General features: G+C 40.3%; 1 protein-coding gene across 1 annotated transcript in view; it reads right to left on the bottom strand.

Annotated features, from left to right (window-relative positions):
- Positions 1–19,799, bottom strand: part of pappa2 (pappalysin 2) — a 64,454-nt gene that overhangs the window by 22,329 nt on the left and 22,326 nt on the right. The window contains exons 10-20 of the mRNA XM_053438049.1: positions 16,634–16,816; positions 15,209–15,512; positions 10,707–10,835; positions 10,528–10,613; positions 6,823–7,019; positions 5,256–5,369; positions 3,202–3,337; positions 2,893–3,067; positions 2,540–2,605; positions 2,354–2,450; positions 1,788–1,965 (exon numbers count right to left, since the gene is read on the bottom strand). Coding sequence (XP_053294024.1) covers positions 1,788–1,965; positions 2,354–2,450; positions 2,540–2,605; positions 2,893–3,067; positions 3,202–3,337; positions 5,256–5,369; positions 6,823–7,019; positions 10,528–10,613; positions 10,707–10,835; positions 15,209–15,512; positions 16,634–16,816 — 1,665 coding nt within the window. The remainder of the gene's footprint in view (positions 1–1,787; positions 1,966–2,353; positions 2,451–2,539; positions 2,606–2,892; positions 3,068–3,201; positions 3,338–5,255; positions 5,370–6,822; positions 7,020–10,527; positions 10,614–10,706; positions 10,836–15,208; positions 15,513–16,633; positions 16,817–19,799) is intronic.

Genomic DNA, 19,799 nt, shown 5'->3' with positions numbered 1-19,799 from the left:
TTTTAATGATTTAATTCCTAAGACAATTAATTAAAAGTGAGTGGACTAGCAGGAAACAACATCACACCCTCACCCTAACCCTCAAAATTGCTTGAATTCACCATTTTGTTTCTTAAGAGCTGAGTTTTTCATTTGAAACTATTGAACTCAGTAGAGCTTACACCTTTGCCTAATAGTCCCTTGACAATACCTGATATTTTCAAAACCCATGAATCGACACCAGAGAACAGGCCACTTGGGTTAAGGGGGGGGGCGTTTTTAAATCAGTACCCAAACTCCCACAGTCCACAGCTGGGGGAAGCTAGTCCACAGCCAGGGGAAGCAGGGTCGGGGTCGGCGTGTCAGATTGTGTCTGTTTTCGTGCATGTCATATACGTCCCTAGCCCTAGATGGCAGTAAAAAGTTCAAGGTAAAGTGACATGTCAAATGTCTTCGCCTTTGTCCCATCCTTTCACCTAGTTTTTGGAAATCCTCATATTAGTTTTTGCATCATCCTGCAGACAGGAGTGAGAACTTAACATCCATGGCTGAGCTAAAAAAGGAAGATTTTATTTCTTCATACATGCAGTGTGCTTGAAAACATACATAAACACAAGTAAAACAGTCTGCACGTCACGAATAAAAGTACGTGGGGGAAGTACAAGTAGGTCGACATCATGAATCCATTTCTGTCGAACTGAACATTCTGGTTTTGTTGCATGGCTCTGTCTGGTTGAGTTATGAGGAAGGAGACTATGGCTTCTACTTTGCCCAAAGCTAATATTTTCTATGTTTGTACGGCCCCACATGAAGCAGGAGTGTTGGCATTTGGTGGAGAACCATAACACCCGAAACCATTCCACAACTTTTTATAAGCTTTTTAAACATTGTGCTGGTGTTGTGTTTATCCATGACAGCTGTGCTGGTGTCCACTCAATATATTCCTGCTGAGTGATACACAATGGTCCTCAAACCAAAAGTGACAAATATAATTATTTCTGCGCAATCTCTATTTTGATCCTGGATAAATGATTCATACTTGCTGTGGTTTTCTGACCACAATCACAAGTTGTGTGGACATCACGCTTGTCCCATCTAATCACTTCAAGAAGCATCTACTGCATTGCCTAACTTGCATGACCAAAAAAAGGGTAAAGCTCTTTTATTTGTGTGTGTGTGTGTGTGTGTGTGTGTGTGTGTGTGTACACATTAACATCTTCAGGGCATTCAGCTGCATAGAGAAGCACAATGAAGAGGAGACATGTTTTTTTTTAAATGTAAACAGCCTTTCCACTGTGATTTTACTACAAATCCTGTCTATTAGTTCCCCTTGTCTTTTCAAACTAATTTGTTTAAATAAACACTGTCTTTAACAACAGCGGAATGCACCCTGTAAAAAAACAGGCATCTGTTTATCAGCAATAAATGTAATGTCCAATTCATTTTATGGGCTGTAGCTTGTAGAAGCATCTTGCTGTGGTTTGTCTGTTGGCTAAAAGGGGCTGTTCAGTAAGAGGGTCTAACACACTTACAATACAGACTCCTATCATTCACAAATGTGAAGTTTTGGTGAGCCTAGAGAAGAATCTTTATTAAGTGATAATTGGTGAATTATAAATGAGTTTTATCAAGATTGGCCCCTTAACTTACCAAATTTTCTTCATGAGACTGAAACAGTTGTGTCTTTCTGTCCATCTTCTTCTTGGATTAATTTACAGCCAAATGGGCCAATTTATAAATATTTATTTGTCAGTGCAACCAGACTCGGACAGTTCTGCCACCACAGAGCAGACGAAGCCAGCTCTAACCTTGGAGTATGGATGGGGATCCGCAGGTGAAGGAGCACTGTTTGCCAAAGGTGGTTCCCCAGGCGCAGCTGAATATGGCGTGGTATACGTGAGACTGATCAGGCAGCCCACAGTCTACAGGCTGACAGCTCACTACACGATCCCATGAACCATGGAAACACTCCAGCTCTGTCTTTCGCTGATGACGAGCAAGAGAGGGGAAGAAGACAGAAGAGTTTATACCTCTACCAATAACATTCCTGAGATTCTATCTTTGAATTCTGCAGACACTTTCTTGGACTTTGAGGTGCGGTGTATCCAGTGAAACACACAAGACATACAATCTGTTTGAGCTCCTCATCATTCGCAGGAGATGTCAGGTTTTGGAGGTAAAAGAGGAGGCAACCACAGACGTTGAGCGAGGAACAGAAAAAAAATGACTGTGGTACCACTCGAGAAGGAGGAAAATTCTGAAATCCCCGTCAGTGTCAGTGTCTCTCTCGATAGATTTTGAATATGCATTCATGGAAAATATAACCCATAAACTTATTTTAGTGGTGTAACACATATTACAACATCCAGTTTACCTGATGGGGTGGGGTTCCCCTACCGTTGAGGACGGTGATACTGAAGCCACGGTGACACTGAACAGAGCAGTGAGAGGCCTCTCCTCCTCCTGTGCACCTACACAGACACACTGATATATATACAAAGATCTTTTGTCTGTTGTTTCGTCGCTCTGATCGTTCAGTGTTTCGTTGTAAAGGGCCTACCTGACAGAGGCGTGCTCTAGCTGAGGCGGGCTGCAGCTGTCCACCTGACATCCCCGCCGCAAACAGCTATTGCAGGGATGGAGGTGGTGGGGGGGGGGGGACGTCGAGGGAGAAAGAGAAGGAGAGGAATAAGAGGAGTGTGCAATTGGTGGAGTAATCATACACTTTTTACACAAGTACTCTTTCAAATACCCTAGATAAACAAAACAAATATTTATTATCATGATCTGAATTCAATATAATGAGACCTATGTGCTCCCTTTCCAAGCCCAGTGTGTAACTGGCATGCTACGTGTGAAGGCATGCGTGTGTTAAGTAGGTAGCTGTGGGAGAGCCCACCCTCTGATGCGCACCCGGTCAGGGCAAAGGTGCTGAAGTGACAGGAGGTCCTCAAAGCCACGCCTCCCACTGCCACCGAGGGGGAAGAGAAGAGGAGGATAACTGAGGCCGTGAGGAAGAAGGGTCGCGAGAGGTCATGGGTCACATTCACCACCAACGGGTTCCGATGGCATGAGAGGTTATAGGTGCCTGGGCAGATTGAAGGGTTAAAATGGTAAATTTAGCTACTTTTTTGGGGTATTGTCTTTATTACTATTAATATTTAAATGATGCTATTTTGCTTTATACATGATCAAATACATACAAATCAATAAAAAAAGTACCCAGTGAGTGGTTTTTGCCAGTAGTATCAGAGAGTAAGATGGTTGCTGTCCTCCGGCACTGGTCCACAGACAATGATCCGTCTGATGCTACGTACACCATTACAGAGGCTGCCACTCCAGGATGGTCAAATCCCACCTGGATCAACAGATTTAAAAAATAAGGCTCAAAAGATATCAAAAGCGAAATTGAAAACATTTAAATTGTGTCTAGCAAGAAACATATTACTGTGAAAAGAGTTGATAAATACATGCAGTACCATTTTTGTGCGATTGCTGTTAATTGTTACTTCACACATTTGTACACAATTTGTTTTCATCAGCATTCAGGCTTTAAATATTGGATTCCTGCTCCAGCTTGTCATTCCAGTGAACAAACAGGTACACCACTTTGGGAATGAGAACATGTCCTCACCAAAGCACATGCTTGGGTATTAAACTGCAGAAGTACTGTAACTGTGTTGTGACTGGAACCCCATGTCACTGCGATGATAAGCACAGTCTTGATTCCAAGGTGACGCTCGCTGTTCTCTGTTACAGAACTTGTCACAGCCACCTGCCAAACCTAATGACTGTGAGTAGTTCATAATCAAAAGATAAATTTTTGGGGGTAAAATACATTTTTAGAGACCCTATTCAAGAATGAAAAGGTGTTGAATGAGACCCTTTTTGAGAGCTGGCAGGGATGGGTATGATAGAAAAGGTTTGAGAAATGCTTTTCAGATCGAGCAGAACAAGCTATTTAAGCGAGGGAAGCACTTTCAGAGACAGAAAAACACGTCAAGGGAAAATGTTGTGTTTCGGGGAGAGCTGACAGATATGGGTCATAATGAAGGCTTTGAAAGAGTCAGTGAAAGAGTCTTTAGGGCGAAGGCGGCCTTCCAGAGAGGCTGCAGAGAAGTGTCTGATAAAAAGGGCATTCAGGAAAGGAGCAGGCGATGGAAAGATGAGTCATTCAACAAAGAAGTGGAAATGATGAGAGGAGAAGAGGCAAAATGAACGAGTATGTGCACGGAAGGAAAGAGGCAAGCTCCTGACTGCAAAGGGCTCCATAATCCGGAGAATGACAGACAAGACTACGAAGCTATCAGTCAAATCAACAGCTAGCCTATACTCGGTCTGGGCCCGCAGAGTCGACTGTGGGAACTGGGGCTGTGGAAAGATTAAATAATACAAAACTACTAAATATGAGAAGCAGACACAGGTCTGGAATGGAAAGCCAGGTCCGAATACAGTGGAGTACACAAACCAGGCCATCGAAGTGAAGCACGGTTGACTAGAGTACGTTGGAGCTGCAAAGATAAGCTGGGAAACTATTCAAATAAATCACTTTAACTGCAGCAGCGGCTATTTTAATTCTCTGTCAACGTAGGATTCAACAAATACAAATGTCATCAATTTTAAACACTGCTTTTTAATCCTAAAATAAACAATTAGTTGATGATTTGAAATGTTCAAGAATAATTATTAAATGATATAGATGTTTTTTGCCTTATCTTTTTTGGAGCCATGGTCAAATATAATTATAAATCATGTGTCCATGACAACTAACAGATCTATTTATGATTAGAGAATTATTATTTTTTCTTCAGATGCCAGCATTTGAATAACTTGAAATATGAATCTTGACCGAATTATACAACCGACCACTATTAATAAACTCGTAATGATAATTACTGAAGTCAAAATAGAACTGCAGATACAGAATAAGCACAGTGTTAGTCATGATTGTAATTATCTTCACATCATTAGAACTCGCAGATGACCTAAAAAAAGAATAATTATACACACATACAACCAAAGCATCAAATTAATAATGTGATTGTTAAAAAGTTCCACAACCATCTGTGAGCAGCCCTTCACCCCCATTTCAAAAAGGTTTTGGAAAGTACTTGAAGATGTTGAAGGGTAGCCACCCACACTAATTCAATGAAGGGGAGAACAGATACAGAACACACACACACACTCACACACACACACACACACACACACACACACACACACACACACACACACACACACACAGAAACCGGAAACAGACACAGACAAACACGTACCTTCAGCCAAAATGAATGTTCCAGGTCATTGTTTGTGTCCGACTGGGCTGTGCAAGGGAACCAGGCGTCTGTGGACAGTGTCTCACTCATCTCCAGGTGATGATGCCTGCAGAGCTTCCCACAGTAACAAATGGATTCTTCATTGATAATTAATCGAAAATCATTTATTTGTTAGACACGTCCAGACAGTACAAGGTAGACTCTGGTTTGTCTCTAAAAAGTGAACAACATGAACATTTCCATTCAGCTCAGAGGATCAACGTTTTATTTTCCTACCAACAATTTTTCCGTGTGTGTTTACCAAATCGTGCATTTCACCAATGCCCAACGGCATAGTGTGTGAGTGTGTGTGTGTGTGTGTGTGTGTGTGTGTGTGTGTGTGTGTGTGTGTGTGTGTGTGTGTTTGGACAAAACAACTATGCACGGATGGTTTCTCCAATCTTGGTGGGAATATTGCTTAGGGTTAAGGTGATCTCAAGATGATTCACTTTTGGTAATTTTCCAAAATATCTTGCAAACAATAGCGAGAGAATCTAAAGCTGCGTGACATGAGGGTATATAATCCAGACATTACACTTCAAAACTTTCCCTGACCTTTTAATGTGGCAAAATCAAGATGCTTGGTTTATTGTGGAGCAATACAAGTATTTCAGAATCTTGTGCTAATTTAATAAATTATATTTAGTGCCTTGGGAACAGCCTACATTCTCTGCTAGTGATGCATCTAATTGGCCAATCCTAAATTTATTCGTAACACTTTGATTTGTTTTGTTTACAGCACTTTTCCTAATGCAGACACTGTAGCATGACAAATCCCAGGAGATGTGCCAGTTCTGAGTGTGTTTGACATCAGCAGTCCTCCCGTGGAAGTGAATCATCTTCTTTGCCCGGCTGAGCAGAACTTACTTCACGCTGCATCATTTGCATGTGGCCTATCGTCTAGAGGAGCAGGGTTGACCTAATGCCGTTTCTAGAACTGTGACATCATTTGGAAAATCAGCAATGATTTAAAAAACTGAAATGCTTATATTACTTAAAAGGATCCAGCTCATTACAATCCTCTGCCTCAGGTCTTTCATATATGTAAATATGATCTGAAGGACTTAACGGTTATGTTACCCCGTTTTAAATAGCTTTTGCCTTGAGTAGGCTCCTCTCTAATAAAAAAGTTTTGCATCATGCAAAGGATAATTCAGATAAGTTCGATACAAACTTGCCACTAAAGGAGCAGAGATCTTAAAATTAGAAGATCTGGTTTGAGTCCAGTCCGTCTATTACTAAAATAATAGTGAATAGTGATGAGGAAATTATGTTAACATATTTCTTTTTTTTTTTAATTACATACACACCTGGCGATAATGTGAATTGATACATATTATCAAGGACAATTCACATGAATAACCACTCAGAATAATAGCATTTACAATCCGGAACTACAACAGAAGCTTTTGAAACGCATCCAGCTGCGAATATGGAGCTGATGATTTGCATCATTGCCTCCACAAGGAGTTCATCATCATCTCTGTCTTTAATGGACCCTGTGGGTTATACTAGACCTTTGAAATACCTTGTTAAGTGATGGCTCCCCGGTGGCAGCGTGGGCAGGACAGCGGTTGGGGTCCTGGTGAGAGGCAGTGGCAGTGGAGGCCCACTGGTCCGTGTAGCCCAGGGGTGTGAAGTAACCACAGTCCTGAACACTGGAGCCCCGTTCAAAGTCCTCACATACCCCGTCACCGTCAAACACATAACACCGACTGGGTTCACCTTGGCAGACGGAGAGGAGAACGAGAGAGGAGGATTTATGAAAGAATATAAAGCCTGGTTTCTTAATCTGGCAGGGAAACACACTCATCCCCCCACTGTTAAATCCCCTCCAAATATATTTGTCAGTGAACCAAACCAGAGCAAGTCTATTCTGTATTTTCATTGGCCACTTTTAATGTTAGCCGCATCAACTCAACCTTAGCTGTCTCTCTGGCCTGTCAACAGGCTGTAAATAATAGAAAGCAATGAACTCTGACTTGATTAATTATGTAAGATCACAGCAATTTTGTAGTCTCAATAGGCAGAGAGAACCAAAGAGGACCACAAATGTGTTTTGGCAGCTAGTTTGATCCCAAAAGCTCCTCAATGGGCCATGTGTGTCTACACTGTATGTCACCAGGTGACAACAGCAGCTCTATGTATTAATAAGAACTGTCAAAGCAATGCTCAAAACTTATTTCATGTCTGATAGAAAACACATAAGTACAGACAGAAGAATATTGGTTAAACTATTATTGTGTCTGCTAATAAATCTAAAATTCATCAACTCTCAAGATGAAGCAAGGGGTGAAACAAAACAAAGCCATCACCTTGGAGACCTGAGATCAGGACCAGAATAACAACAAAATAGCAGCGGCATTCACTTTATTCCTTTTTGTAACAGTTGAAGAGTTAATAATAGAGAATGAGAAATGATGAGTATATGCAGTGTGTTTCATACCGATACGTAAACGCTTGCCCCACAGCTGAGGAGGCTGTTCATGGAGAGACTGTATGTTAAGAGCCCCTCATGTGGTTTGACAAGCAACGTAAACGTACTTATCTTTTTGCAAAGCGTTCAACCACATCTCAGCATTCTTCATTAATAGACATAGAGAAATCTAAATGAACCTGTGATCGATTTTTTCCTTTCTCCGAATATAGATATTTCAAAGGTCAACATGGAACTTTCATGATTTAATGTACTTGTGTGATGATACATGTTGTTAATATTATTGTTTTAAGTTATCTTAAAGCATAGCTCTATCTGTTTTTGTGATGCTTTAAAAAAATGCTAAAGAAATAGAAGTAACACATAATAAAGGACCCCAACGAATAACGTAAAATTTGACAAAATCTAAATAACAGTTAGCAGATTAACAAAATTTCAACAAAGATGTGCTCATTTATATTTCAAAGTAAAAAAAACAGGATATATTCAGGTTGTATTTGATGTAAGTCAGAATATACTTCCTTTAACACAGTCGTACCTGAGCTATGAGCAATTAATACGTGCAATAGATTAAATTGATGTTGACATAATGTGAAACAGCAGAGTGGGAATCATAAGCTGATCAATATCTTGTAAAGCAGCAGCTCTTTGCGAAAAGGCTGGAAAACACTTCCGTTTGGCCTAATGGAATATGTGGACATCTGCAGAAGTTAGACAGAAACAGAGCTGTGTCACAAAGGGCTCCACAATTGTCCTCAATTTGTTGACGGCAACATGTTTCTGATAAAAAGTAAATGCGGCAGAGACGCCATATTTTCATACTAAGTTCATTTGGCAAAACTAAAGGAAGTGAACTCTCCAAATACCCCACCCCTGCTTTGACAGCACCTGTGAAAATAATTAAGTCTTTTAATTCCAGTTCATTTATTTTTTTATTTGGCAAAATTGGACCGATTGATAAACTTTGACTTACATATTAGGGACATCTGTGTTCTATTAAAGGTCTGCATGCGTTAATCATGTTGTGCAATTTAACCTTCATTTAATCAGCCAGTAAAGCATTTTTACTTGGAAATCTGTATAATCTTTAAAAAGAAATAAGGTGAAAGCAGGGTTTCTTAACAACCCCAGCAGCTTGTCAATGGCAAACCATTTAAAACTACTATAAACCCAACATAATCCAGAGCACGACAGTTCACTAAGTAGTTGGAGCTAAATGGGTCAAGCAAACATGGCAAGAAGAGCTACACAAATGTTTTCTCTATGGCTTCAACAACAACTGAATAATTGGTTCCCAATTAGTAAAAAATGATTTGGGGCCAAATTGTTTATCTGATGTTTTTCTTCGTGAAACGAGAAATGCAATAACTTCAGTCACAGCATGGCTAGCCCTGACAAATAATTGACTGAACGATGGACAATTTATTGCCACAAACTCTCAGAACACAAACCCTTACACCAAACAAATACCACACAGCTGCCGTTGGCCTAAAAGTCAAAACAAGGGAAGCAAATCAAAGTAATGTATCACTTTATATCAACGATCATATCTTTTAGTAATATCATGGATTTTTTTAATAAAATCTCTAAAAAGTTGGATATTATTAAAGTCAAACCTATTCAACTTAGCTTCTGGCAACTTTTGGGTAAACATTCCCAAATTTTAAGGCTGTGGAGGAACACCACATACCACAACAGCCGAGCTGATTACTTGTGTCAATGTGGCTAATGCCTGCTCTTATCTGGTCCAAGTCTCTCAATGAGAAACAGAGACAGTTGGGGACTTGGATGGACACGTTGGACGTGCCAGTGTCAGCCTATTAGGGCAACCATTACAATACAACGCAATCATCAGTGTGTGTCAGTGAAAATAAGAACGAGAGCAAGTATTCATGGGTAAACAGCTAATTGTGACATTGTGAAATAATGCATGAGCTTTATGCTCTCAATGCTCTCTTTCTGGCTTTGCTCCATGACAATGCATATTCAAACGTGTTTACTAAAAGGAAGTGTGCAAATAGGTCTAGATATGCGTGACTAAACTTTATATATTTTTACAGTTTTTACAGTTGGATATAATCTTTCTCGCTGGGAAGACCTGGCCGGTTGTTGCAGATTTGATTTGATAATAAAAAAAAATACTATTTACTTTAGATATCAACAAGATGAAAAATGGCAACAATGTCTAAAACACAACTGTTATTGTGAGCTCACAGCTTCAATCTCAAACCACAACATGATCTACGATAAGAAATCAATCAACTTCACTTATCAATATTCCCAAGATCGCAATCTATTCCCTGAAATCTTATAAAAGCCGGAGCTTATTCAATTAAAGAAACATGTCTGGCATATGTTGTGAGACTCAACTGTGTACTTTGCTGTTGAAAATTGTTTTTTTCTCTGGTGTTTCTTTGCCAGCCTAATACTTCACATTTCTTCAAGACTTGGGCCTTAGCAAACCAAAAACTCACTTCTTACCATTTAGGTCATCTGTTTTCTCTTATGCTGCTGTGATGTTACATTACTGTTTCGTGGACTCAGTTCAAGCCAGAAGCTTTTATGTCTCGTAAATTAAATTTGATATGTTAGATTTTGTTTCTAATGCTGCTGCATGCAAATAGCCATTTAGTAACTTTGCTTTTACCCTATAAGTTTTTATGTTATTTATGTTTTACTTTTTGATGGGTTTACTGTATGACAAAACAAAAAAAGTGTCACCATTGTTTTTAAAGAAACCAAACAGCTCAACAAGCTTTCAGACTTTTCACCCTGCAGTAAATGAAATTCACTCACCATTACATTTGAAGCCCATCTCCTTTTGACATTTCTTAGAGCAGCCATCGCCATCCAGGAGATTACTGTCATCACACTCTTCTGTCCTGGAAGAAGAACATCGTCAACACCAATATCAGATAGCCTCTGTTTTGAAAGAATAATTGTTCATCATTAATCGTGTTAACATATCCACTGACCCCTGTATGAGGCCGTCTCCACAGTAGGACTGCCCATGAGTGTAGAGGAGAGATGGGGAGGTATCGCTGAGAAGACCTTCTGATTCCACCTGGATTGTGTACTGGTACTTGACTCCTTGCTGTAAAGTCCTGAAGAGGAGAGGAGAGGTGTCCAAAGAGTAGTAAAGACTATTTTACTGCTTTGTAGTACAAACGTATCATAAAATCTTTGAAAGCATATAGATCACTGCAATTCACTCTTTCAAAACATGACAAACTAAGAATTATTGTTGTTATTTTTGCCAGTCTGGTTAAGTGTGTACAATTTAGTGACCTCTAATGGTAAAGTTGCATGTTGTAGCTGAATACCCCCCATCTCTCCCTCCCAGTCCAAGCATGAAAGAGGCACCTGTGATAACCTTCAGTTGTCATAAAGACTCAAAGGTGTTTAGTGTGTCCTGTCTGGACTACTGTGAAAAACATGGTGGCCTCTGTAGAGAGGACCCGCTCTTGATGTGAATATAAAGTATTTAAATATAAAGGGCTCCTTCTAGGGTAAAGAAAACAACAATTCGTACAATTTAGATGAAACACATGAAAACATAATTTGGATAATTTTCTGTTAAATTTATTCCAATGGATCCCTTTCACCTAAATCTTACACATTGAACCTTTAACTAATTCAAACTTTTTTTTAAAGAAACATTACTTTCTTCGTCCCATTTACTTCTGAAGCATTGCATTTACCTTAGGGCCACGACAAGTCAATGCAACAGCAATCCTACTGGATTCTACAAACAATGGCCGCTCGGGATCGAGCAACTAAAGTGGAACTGTTACTCACAGTGGCTTCTATCTGTAACCTTGCAGTATCCGGTGACCGTAAAGCCCCACGACAGGAAGTGAGTGTAACAATACCTATGTTCCGGTGTCAGGAACTAATGATTTGTTTGGTGGGTTGTTTCTAAAATAAGGAATATTCTCCCTTTTTCTCAGAACAGAGCTACTGCTTCTTGTATAAACTTTAACCGTGAGAAGAATAAATCATTCAGTATCCACAGATTTTCTTTATTAATTATGCATCAGTGAAGGAAATTAACAGTTTGAAAAACTACCTTCTCTTTCCCTATTTATCTGTACTGTATCTATATTTGGCCATTTTCTTTAGGCATGTGACACAGTTCCTTTTCTCTCTCGCTCTCGGCTCTCACAGATTGTACTTTGCACTTGCACTTCTTAATTCCATGTCTAATTTCCTCTTCAACTATGAAAAAAAGCTGAATTGTTTCCAGAAGAGCTGCATGAATGAAATTGACTTTTCATTTTATCTTCATTATCAGTATTCATTAAGTATAAATAATTAGTTAAATTCCAGTTTATGTGGCGTGTATCCAAAGAGAAAAATATGCTTTGGCAACAAGGCAACACAAATAATATCTCAAGGCCAGGTAACAAGCAAGTTCGTACAAAATCTTGTGCAACCACATCTGAAGGGTGTTTATAGCTGCTCCAAAATACCAGAGCTTAAAGGGGGCTGTCAAAGAAATGAACAAGATGGACATCTACGAATCTAAAAATGGGGATAATGGCACAAGCTTTGAGACATGCCTTTCTTCAAACACATTCATGGTGTTGGACTCGCACATAAATACACACACACAAACACACCCCAAAGAGTGTGTGAAAGAGTAAATTATTATTATTATAAGATTGTATAAAAAGAAGAGCTTCATTTAGGAGTTCAACACAAGTATACTTTATCTCCTCCGTGTTTGTGTATGTGGTTGTATAAATGAATGGTACTTAGAAAACCGTTTGAAGTCGGTCCAGTAGATCATCTTCCCAGTTATCTGCAACATGGCAGCAGTGGATACAATGTAATCTTGTGGGGCAACTGCAACAGTTGTTTTTTTTTCATCAATAAAAGGCTCAAATTGTTATTCTGGGTCGACGGAAACATGAGTGAGAGTCGGAGAGAATTGGATTTCACTAAGTGAAGCTATTATGGCAGAATTTCTTTCTGATGTGGAATATGGCAATTATAGGCTCAGTGTGTAAGCTTTAGGGGAAAGGGATATATTGGCAAATATTTAATGTAAAATAATCCTAGTGTGTGTAATCATCTAAATTGTTTAAATTGTTGTTTTCTTTACCCTAGACTGAGCCCTCTATATTTAAATACTTTATATTCACATCAGGAGCGGGTCCTCTTCAAGTTTACGTAACTTTCTAAACTAAAGAGCCTCAATTTGACATTCACAGCCTCTTCACGCAGTAATTGGCCAGCTGTGCCGTGCAGAGGTTTGAACTCTGTTCTCTTGATCCCTTTTTACCTATTTGTGCAACACCAAGAGGATCTTCCAGGAGAGACTGACTGAAAATGGGCGCTGTTTGCTCCATACTCAATGATTTAAGATGGCTGCTGCTTTGGTCAGGTCAAACACTGCAGAACACAACTGGATTGAGTTATTGGTAAAGTTAGTTTTGAGTTGGGATAAGGGGAGAAATATCAATGAGAAAACAGACTGTGTCTATGCTCTGTCACTCCACCTTACTGGGGAGAACAATAAGCATTTGATTTCTCATATAATAAGATAAACTAGTTGTCATCTCGCATAACGTGCCCCTAATTAGAATGATTTAAGCCAAAATGATGATCTGCTTTTTCAGCTTATGTGTTGTTACATTTATAGAGAAAACTTAATTTATTGGTTGATAATTTGTTTGACAATTTTAAGGATTTCCTTTTATCCTGTAGATTAAAAAAGAGATTACCTGAGTAACGAAAATATATGAAATATTTATGAATAACTGTAGTTTTAAACATTATATTTTATTGTAAAGACTCCTGATTGATTGATCGTTCTTCCTGGTCGTCTTCACTCATCTTTCCCGGTCTGTATTCCTCTCAGCCAGCCTGCGCTGACCATGGTGCAGGTTCAGCAGGAGGAAATGGCTGTGGACCTGATCCAAGCAGTTACTGGTGTTTATGGCCTCTGCTGCTCACATTTGGTTCATATTCAAAACATAGGGGAAATAAACTCTGCTTCTGCTTATTTTGCTTCACCTCTGCTGTGTTGCCATCTCCTTCTGTCCTCAGCCCTCATTTCTCCTTCCCTCACCTATTTATCCTCCACTTTAGGTTTACTTTTCTTTCTTCAAACCTCTTTTCTTCCCACACCTCTGTTTTGGGCTTCTCTTTCCTCCATTATCTCACCCTCCCTTGCTCCCTCTCTCACCTCCTCTAAACTCATTGCTCTCTAACACTCGTTTTCCTTACATTATCCCCTCTCTGCCCTCCTCAGTCCCACATAACTTAATTCCCTTCGGCTCTTAAATCTTTTTGCACTTAGACACTTTGAGCTTGTGTAACATAGGAAATGTTTCCTGAAAAATAAACTGTTTTTTGAAGCTGTGTCCACTTCGCGTCTGCCCGCTCTGTAAAACAGCAGCAGCTTCTCAGAAATTCAGAGTGCCACAACATTTGAAATCAGCCTTGAATGATCTGCAATCATGTGACGAAGCTGACATATCCTGGCAGGTTGTTATCAGCTTTTGTGCAGTAGTTGTATAAGAGGGGATAGAGTAGAGAGATTGAGGGGATTTTGGTGAGGGCTGATATTTGGTGAGATAAATTGGCTTGTGGCTTTACGTTTGGGAACTGGTAATCATTTGGACACCCCACCACATGGGACAGGATACAGACTGGTTCAACTTAGCCCGAAAACATGTGCATATTTTTTGACTGAGTGTAATATGCTTTTTCAAAGAGATTTGGATCATTAGCCACAGCTCAGCGTCATCACGCTGGAAAAATGTTCTGTTCCATCCCCTAACACTTGAGACAGATATCTGTTAATTAGTAAATCTGAGGCCACACACACACACATGCACACACATGCACACACATACACACATACACACATATTCAGATACATACACATACATGCACACACCCACACACAGACCCTGGATTTTATTTTCCTCTGACCTGCTGATGCCTGACAAGTCGGTGTGTGTGTGTGCGTGTGTGTTTGTGTGTGTCTGTGTGTGTGTGTGTGTGTGTGTGTCTGTGTGTGTGTGTGTGTGTGTGTGTGTGTGTGTGTGTGTGTGTGTGTGTGTGTGTGTGTGTGTGTGTGTGTGTGTGTGTGTCTTGGTATCCAGCATTAGTATTTGGCACCACATCCATGATGTAAATATTCATCTACACCTGAGAGTAAAACCAGACTGTGGAACTTGCCGGTCATGGAGTCCTGAGTATGTTTGAGTGGTTTCGGGGAGAAAAAAAAACACCTGTCAATTCCCGTTATGCATTGTGGTCGCCTCCTGCAGAGCAAATCCTTTCCTGATTTATGGAGAATGAATATTTCTATAACCACATTTTGGGTTGACATAACATTGGTAAGTGAATGAAATGTGCCTCCACTGCAAAGTAGCACTGAAAGCATGACTCCAAAGTAATCGTATCTTAATGAAGTAAATCTCTTTGTTTTGTTTGTCCTGACTAACACATGACCATTTACCTGTCAGTGAATGTCTGCTGAGTCTGAGGCGGTGGGGATTTGCCGGTGAAGGCCGGCTGCCGCTGAATCCAGTACAGCAGAGGCAGGCAGCCCGAGCACAGAGGGCTGCCGGGGCCTGACGACAACATGGCGGCATCGATCTCCATCTTCTCGTCAAAGGTGCAGAGTTTTATGGCACTGATGGCAGCATTGTGGGTGTTAAGGCGCAAGGTGAGGGGCATATCACAGAAGACATGCTGCGGTCCGAGGTTGATGCTGATCCCCATATCGGTAATCAGCTCAATGTTGGCTATGGCTGGGTTGCCTAGGAAATGCAATTAGAGAAGGATCCCTATTATTTGAACTTCCATACTTTTGCTCAATTCCTCAAATATTTATACAAACAATGTGCAGCTTTCCTGAAAACATTCTGATTGGCTAAATAATAACATATAAAAGACATGAAAGATTTAAGAATTATACTTTACTACATCAGGTTGTCTGATTTTGGCTCTACCCTTGCCAGATGGTTATGATTCCATGAAATCATGTCTTAAAATATCTACACCGCAGCTTCAGGTCAAGCAAGGGGTGACCTAGATCTGCCAGACGTATGAAAATACCAAGTGCTATGTGTATCATGGCTTACTGGATAAAGTTTATTACAGTCGGTATCATAATTTATCACTCTGATAGCGATACAGAGAACAATAACTAAATACAAAAAAGTGAAAGTGAAATTACCCTTCAAAAAATTGGGTGTTGACACTTGGTTGAATCCATTTTTTTGTTATTACTTGGTGGTATCAGACCAAATCTTTGTAAGTAAATTCTATTAAACTGGATGACAGTCAAGGAACTAACTGGCATGGGATATTATAATGTCAAATATTATGTATTATTATATAATAAAGAGTAATTAAAAAGTGTATGGGAGCCTATTTGCCATTAGAAACATCCAGTCACAAAGCTTGAGATTTAAATCCATCAATTTGAATCTGTCAATCTTTAGCCGAAAGAGCTGAGAAGCAGATTTTGCGGATCTGACAGGAGGCATCTCTATCATACAGTGGGATCTATGGGCCACATTGATTTCTGCAGCTGTTTTGAAAAGGAGGCGCTTGGGTGCAGTATTTCGTCACTGGCAGTCTGTGCATTGCTTCGTTGCTTTTACCGCGATCGTTTATTGTCGGGTTTTATTTAGGCACATTGAATATTTTTATTCAGATAAAATTTGAGTTTGTTAAAAAAGGCCACTTCTTGAAATGGTTTGGTAATAGTACATTTTATGATAATTACTGGAAAAACTTACTTATAGTGCTTTTATTTCTGCTAGAAAATAGGTATGGGAATCTTGTAACTTTCTTCAAATTACAATTTACATTGACACAGGCTCCTTTTGATGCACTATGGAAATAATGTCCGGTAATTGTGAGTAAGACTTACTGGAGGAGACGTAGGTAACCCAGAGGGTGAGTGTGTGTGGAACAGCGGGGTGGAGGAATCGCAGCGTAAGGGTGCAACCCTCCGTGTCGGGGCAAGGGGACGTCACGTTGGTGTCATAGAGGCTGAGCTCAGGACTCCACGCCTGGAGACTCAGATCACAGGGCTGCTCCACATCAGGTGGACCTGGGGTTAGGTGACATCACATAAACAGACAAGTGGTAGCATTAATGGTGGCGAGGACTCTCGATGGCCACATCCCTTTTGACATAAAGCAACAGGGAACACAGAGATTCACTACCATCAATGATGAGCACTCACAGTCCTGATTCAGCTGTAATGATGAGATGAGTTCAGTTAGAATTCATTCCCTATTTATCAACTACTGTTGTTCTATTGAGGAAGGCCTTCAATCCCTATTGGTCCAATAGATTTGATACTTGCTGAGCAGAGGACAACCTGTCATATTCAATTGTCCCCTGTTGCAGTGTTAACTAATGTATTTGGGGGAAATGTCAAAGCTAAAAAATGAATGAGCATGACCAGTAAATTTGGCACAGAAAGGTGTAGCTGGTTGCAACATGGAGGAGAGGCTCAATACATTATTAGGTGGAGGAAAACCGAATCACGTTCAGCCAACTTCAATAAGGACAAACCCCATAAGCTCTTCTTATCCCTTTAAAAGAAGCATCGGAGGTAGTGAGGTTTCTGAGAGAGAGGTCATCACACTGTGGTTCTTTAACTCCTTACACTTCTTTAAAGTACAATAAACGCCTCCTCAAAAAACCAACTATCAGATGCGGTTTTAGAAATTTGCTACAAGGTCATCAAGAGACTCGAATGGCAATTAAAGCATCAAAGCTGCAACAGCTGTTTCCTAAGAAGAATTTTAAAGGGATGTGAAGTGTGAAAACACAATCCTTTCAAAAGATTGAAAGGAGCTGGTTGTGCCAGTGCTATGGGCCTTTGCAACCTGTGTGCATGTTCACAACTGCAGCTGAGACTATGACTGCCTGCATGGACGGTAACAACTTTATGGACGATAGCAGGAGCGCTCGAGGGAGCATGCGGCAAATAGACCTGCAATAAATTATAGCGCATAATAGGCAGGAATAGGGCAAAGTTAGAGATCTCAAACTTAGTTATGTAATTACGACAAGGGTCAAATGATTCAAAATATTAGAATAAGGCCGGCCACCACAGTCCAGATAATGAATGGTGAACACTGAGTTATGGCTCCCGTTAACGCTATATGCCAATTGAAGATTGCACACGTGTTGTCTGTGGTATTGAAGAGGAAGTACCCAACAGTATTTACTGAAGTGAAATTTGCAGGTATGTTTATATGCATTTTAATGTGCTGCAGTTGCGAAGCTAATGGGCTATGTAGCCTGCGAACAGGGGTGAGCGGTGCATTTTTCCCCGGTGAATAAATTGCCCTTTACAAAAGCTAAGGTGCAGGACAAGATGTGCTCATTTTTGGAAGTTAGATAAGAGGGAGACTTTGGCAGGAGGGCTAATGTTGGCTGTTACTCACAGTCTGTGGCTCTTGTTGTGTGGCAGCCTGCTGTGGCCGCTCAGCGTATCATTGAATGCTGGCATTCCTGCTTTATGCAAGATGTCATTGTCTGTAGCCAAACGCAGTCTCTGTCTCCATCAAAAAACTAGGGGGGGGGCGGATCATGAAATATATTTCTCCCATTTGGTTCATGAAATGTTGTGTCTCTAAAGAGAAAACAAGACAAGTGATTTACGGAGCAGATATCTATGCTATAGCAGCCAAAAAAAGGAAATTTAATTTCAGTTGGACACACACCTACAGTGCATTGGCTTGATTTGAAGCACAGTCTGTAATTTGCACCTTGTGTTTTTTTCCGCATGTGGGAATTGGTGCAAGGTAAACAGAGGCCAAGCCAGGCTGTTAAACTGAGCAGATGAAAGATGGAAGCAGTGTGAATGTGTGAGGCAGCTAAAGGAGAATAACTAAATAACTAAAGGAGAAGTCAGACGTGCTAACTAATGTACATGTGTCATTAAACTAGATATATTTGTTAACATATCCATCACATATCATACGTCTGGTATTACTCTGACGTCAGATCAGCTTCTTACCATAACTGATGGGATTGTCTGGATTGTCCATGAAGACACAATGTTCACAAAGCTCCACCAATGTTAAGACAGTTCTGCTCATTTCAATCTCGTTTTTAGTTTTGTTGTATGACCTTCTTGCTGGTTTGAATTACGCTCTGCTGGAACTACGCAACTAAAAAGTTGAATATGACAACTGCAGGTTAGCTCGGTTTTTGACTAAATCAATTAGGCTTCATGCCTGAAATTAAATATTTTTCCACATTCTCTGCCACGCCTATGCAGTAGTGACCGAATTAACACATTTCCCAGTATAACTTACAACACTTACTAGAAATCCCATTCTCATTAGCGAAACAAAGAGCAGAATGTTCCAGTTGAAAATGTTATGAGTCATTGCCCCTGACTTAAAGCATGGCCCACACCCAAAAAGGCAGTTGTAACACCATTACACCAGGCGAGATTAGTTGTTAGTTGTGAGAGTGGTAGTGATTAGCACAATGGAATCACATTAAGGCAGTGTTTTCATCACTGGATTTGTATGTGTCCCAGGTGAAAGATCAATAAAATCAGCATATTGATGAAGTGCTACGTATTTTACACCCACTATATGTTGAGCAATTTGTGGAGGAATCGCCAAACTATAAAGCTGCTCTCACGTAAGCAACTGCGACCCTGACCCTTTTTTTATCGACATCACCCTGAGGGGCTGTGTGTGTGGACGCTAATGTATCGGTTGTGCGGGACATTAAACAGACTTTACTGCCCAGCACCCTTGCACTGAGCCCATGTAATGTCCGATTGAGCCGATGTGTGAACAGTGCAGTCGGCCGTGTTGATGACGTCCTTGGCATGTCTCCTGCAGCTCAGGCTCCACCCCTTTGCATGAACCAAACTTGCATTTCCAGTGGGTGAGAAAGCATGTCACAAAGACAATCAGACAATTGTGTGGTTCATGTGTGAAAGCCTTTATAACTGAAACGAAAGCCAGGCAAAATGATGCCATGATTTTCCTCCAAATGCTCGGTGATTCAATGAACCATAACTAAATGCTTCAAATTATGTGGGATTTTAACTG

Source organism: Pleuronectes platessa, chromosome 13 (assembly GCF_947347685.1).
Source record: "Pleuronectes platessa chromosome 13, fPlePla1.1, whole genome shotgun sequence".
NCBI classification, from domain to species: Eukaryota; Metazoa; Chordata; class Actinopteri; order Pleuronectiformes; family Pleuronectidae; genus Pleuronectes; species Pleuronectes platessa.
The sequence above is the reverse complement of the archived record's forward strand: the minus strand, read 5'-3'. Positions and strand labels throughout refer to the sequence as shown.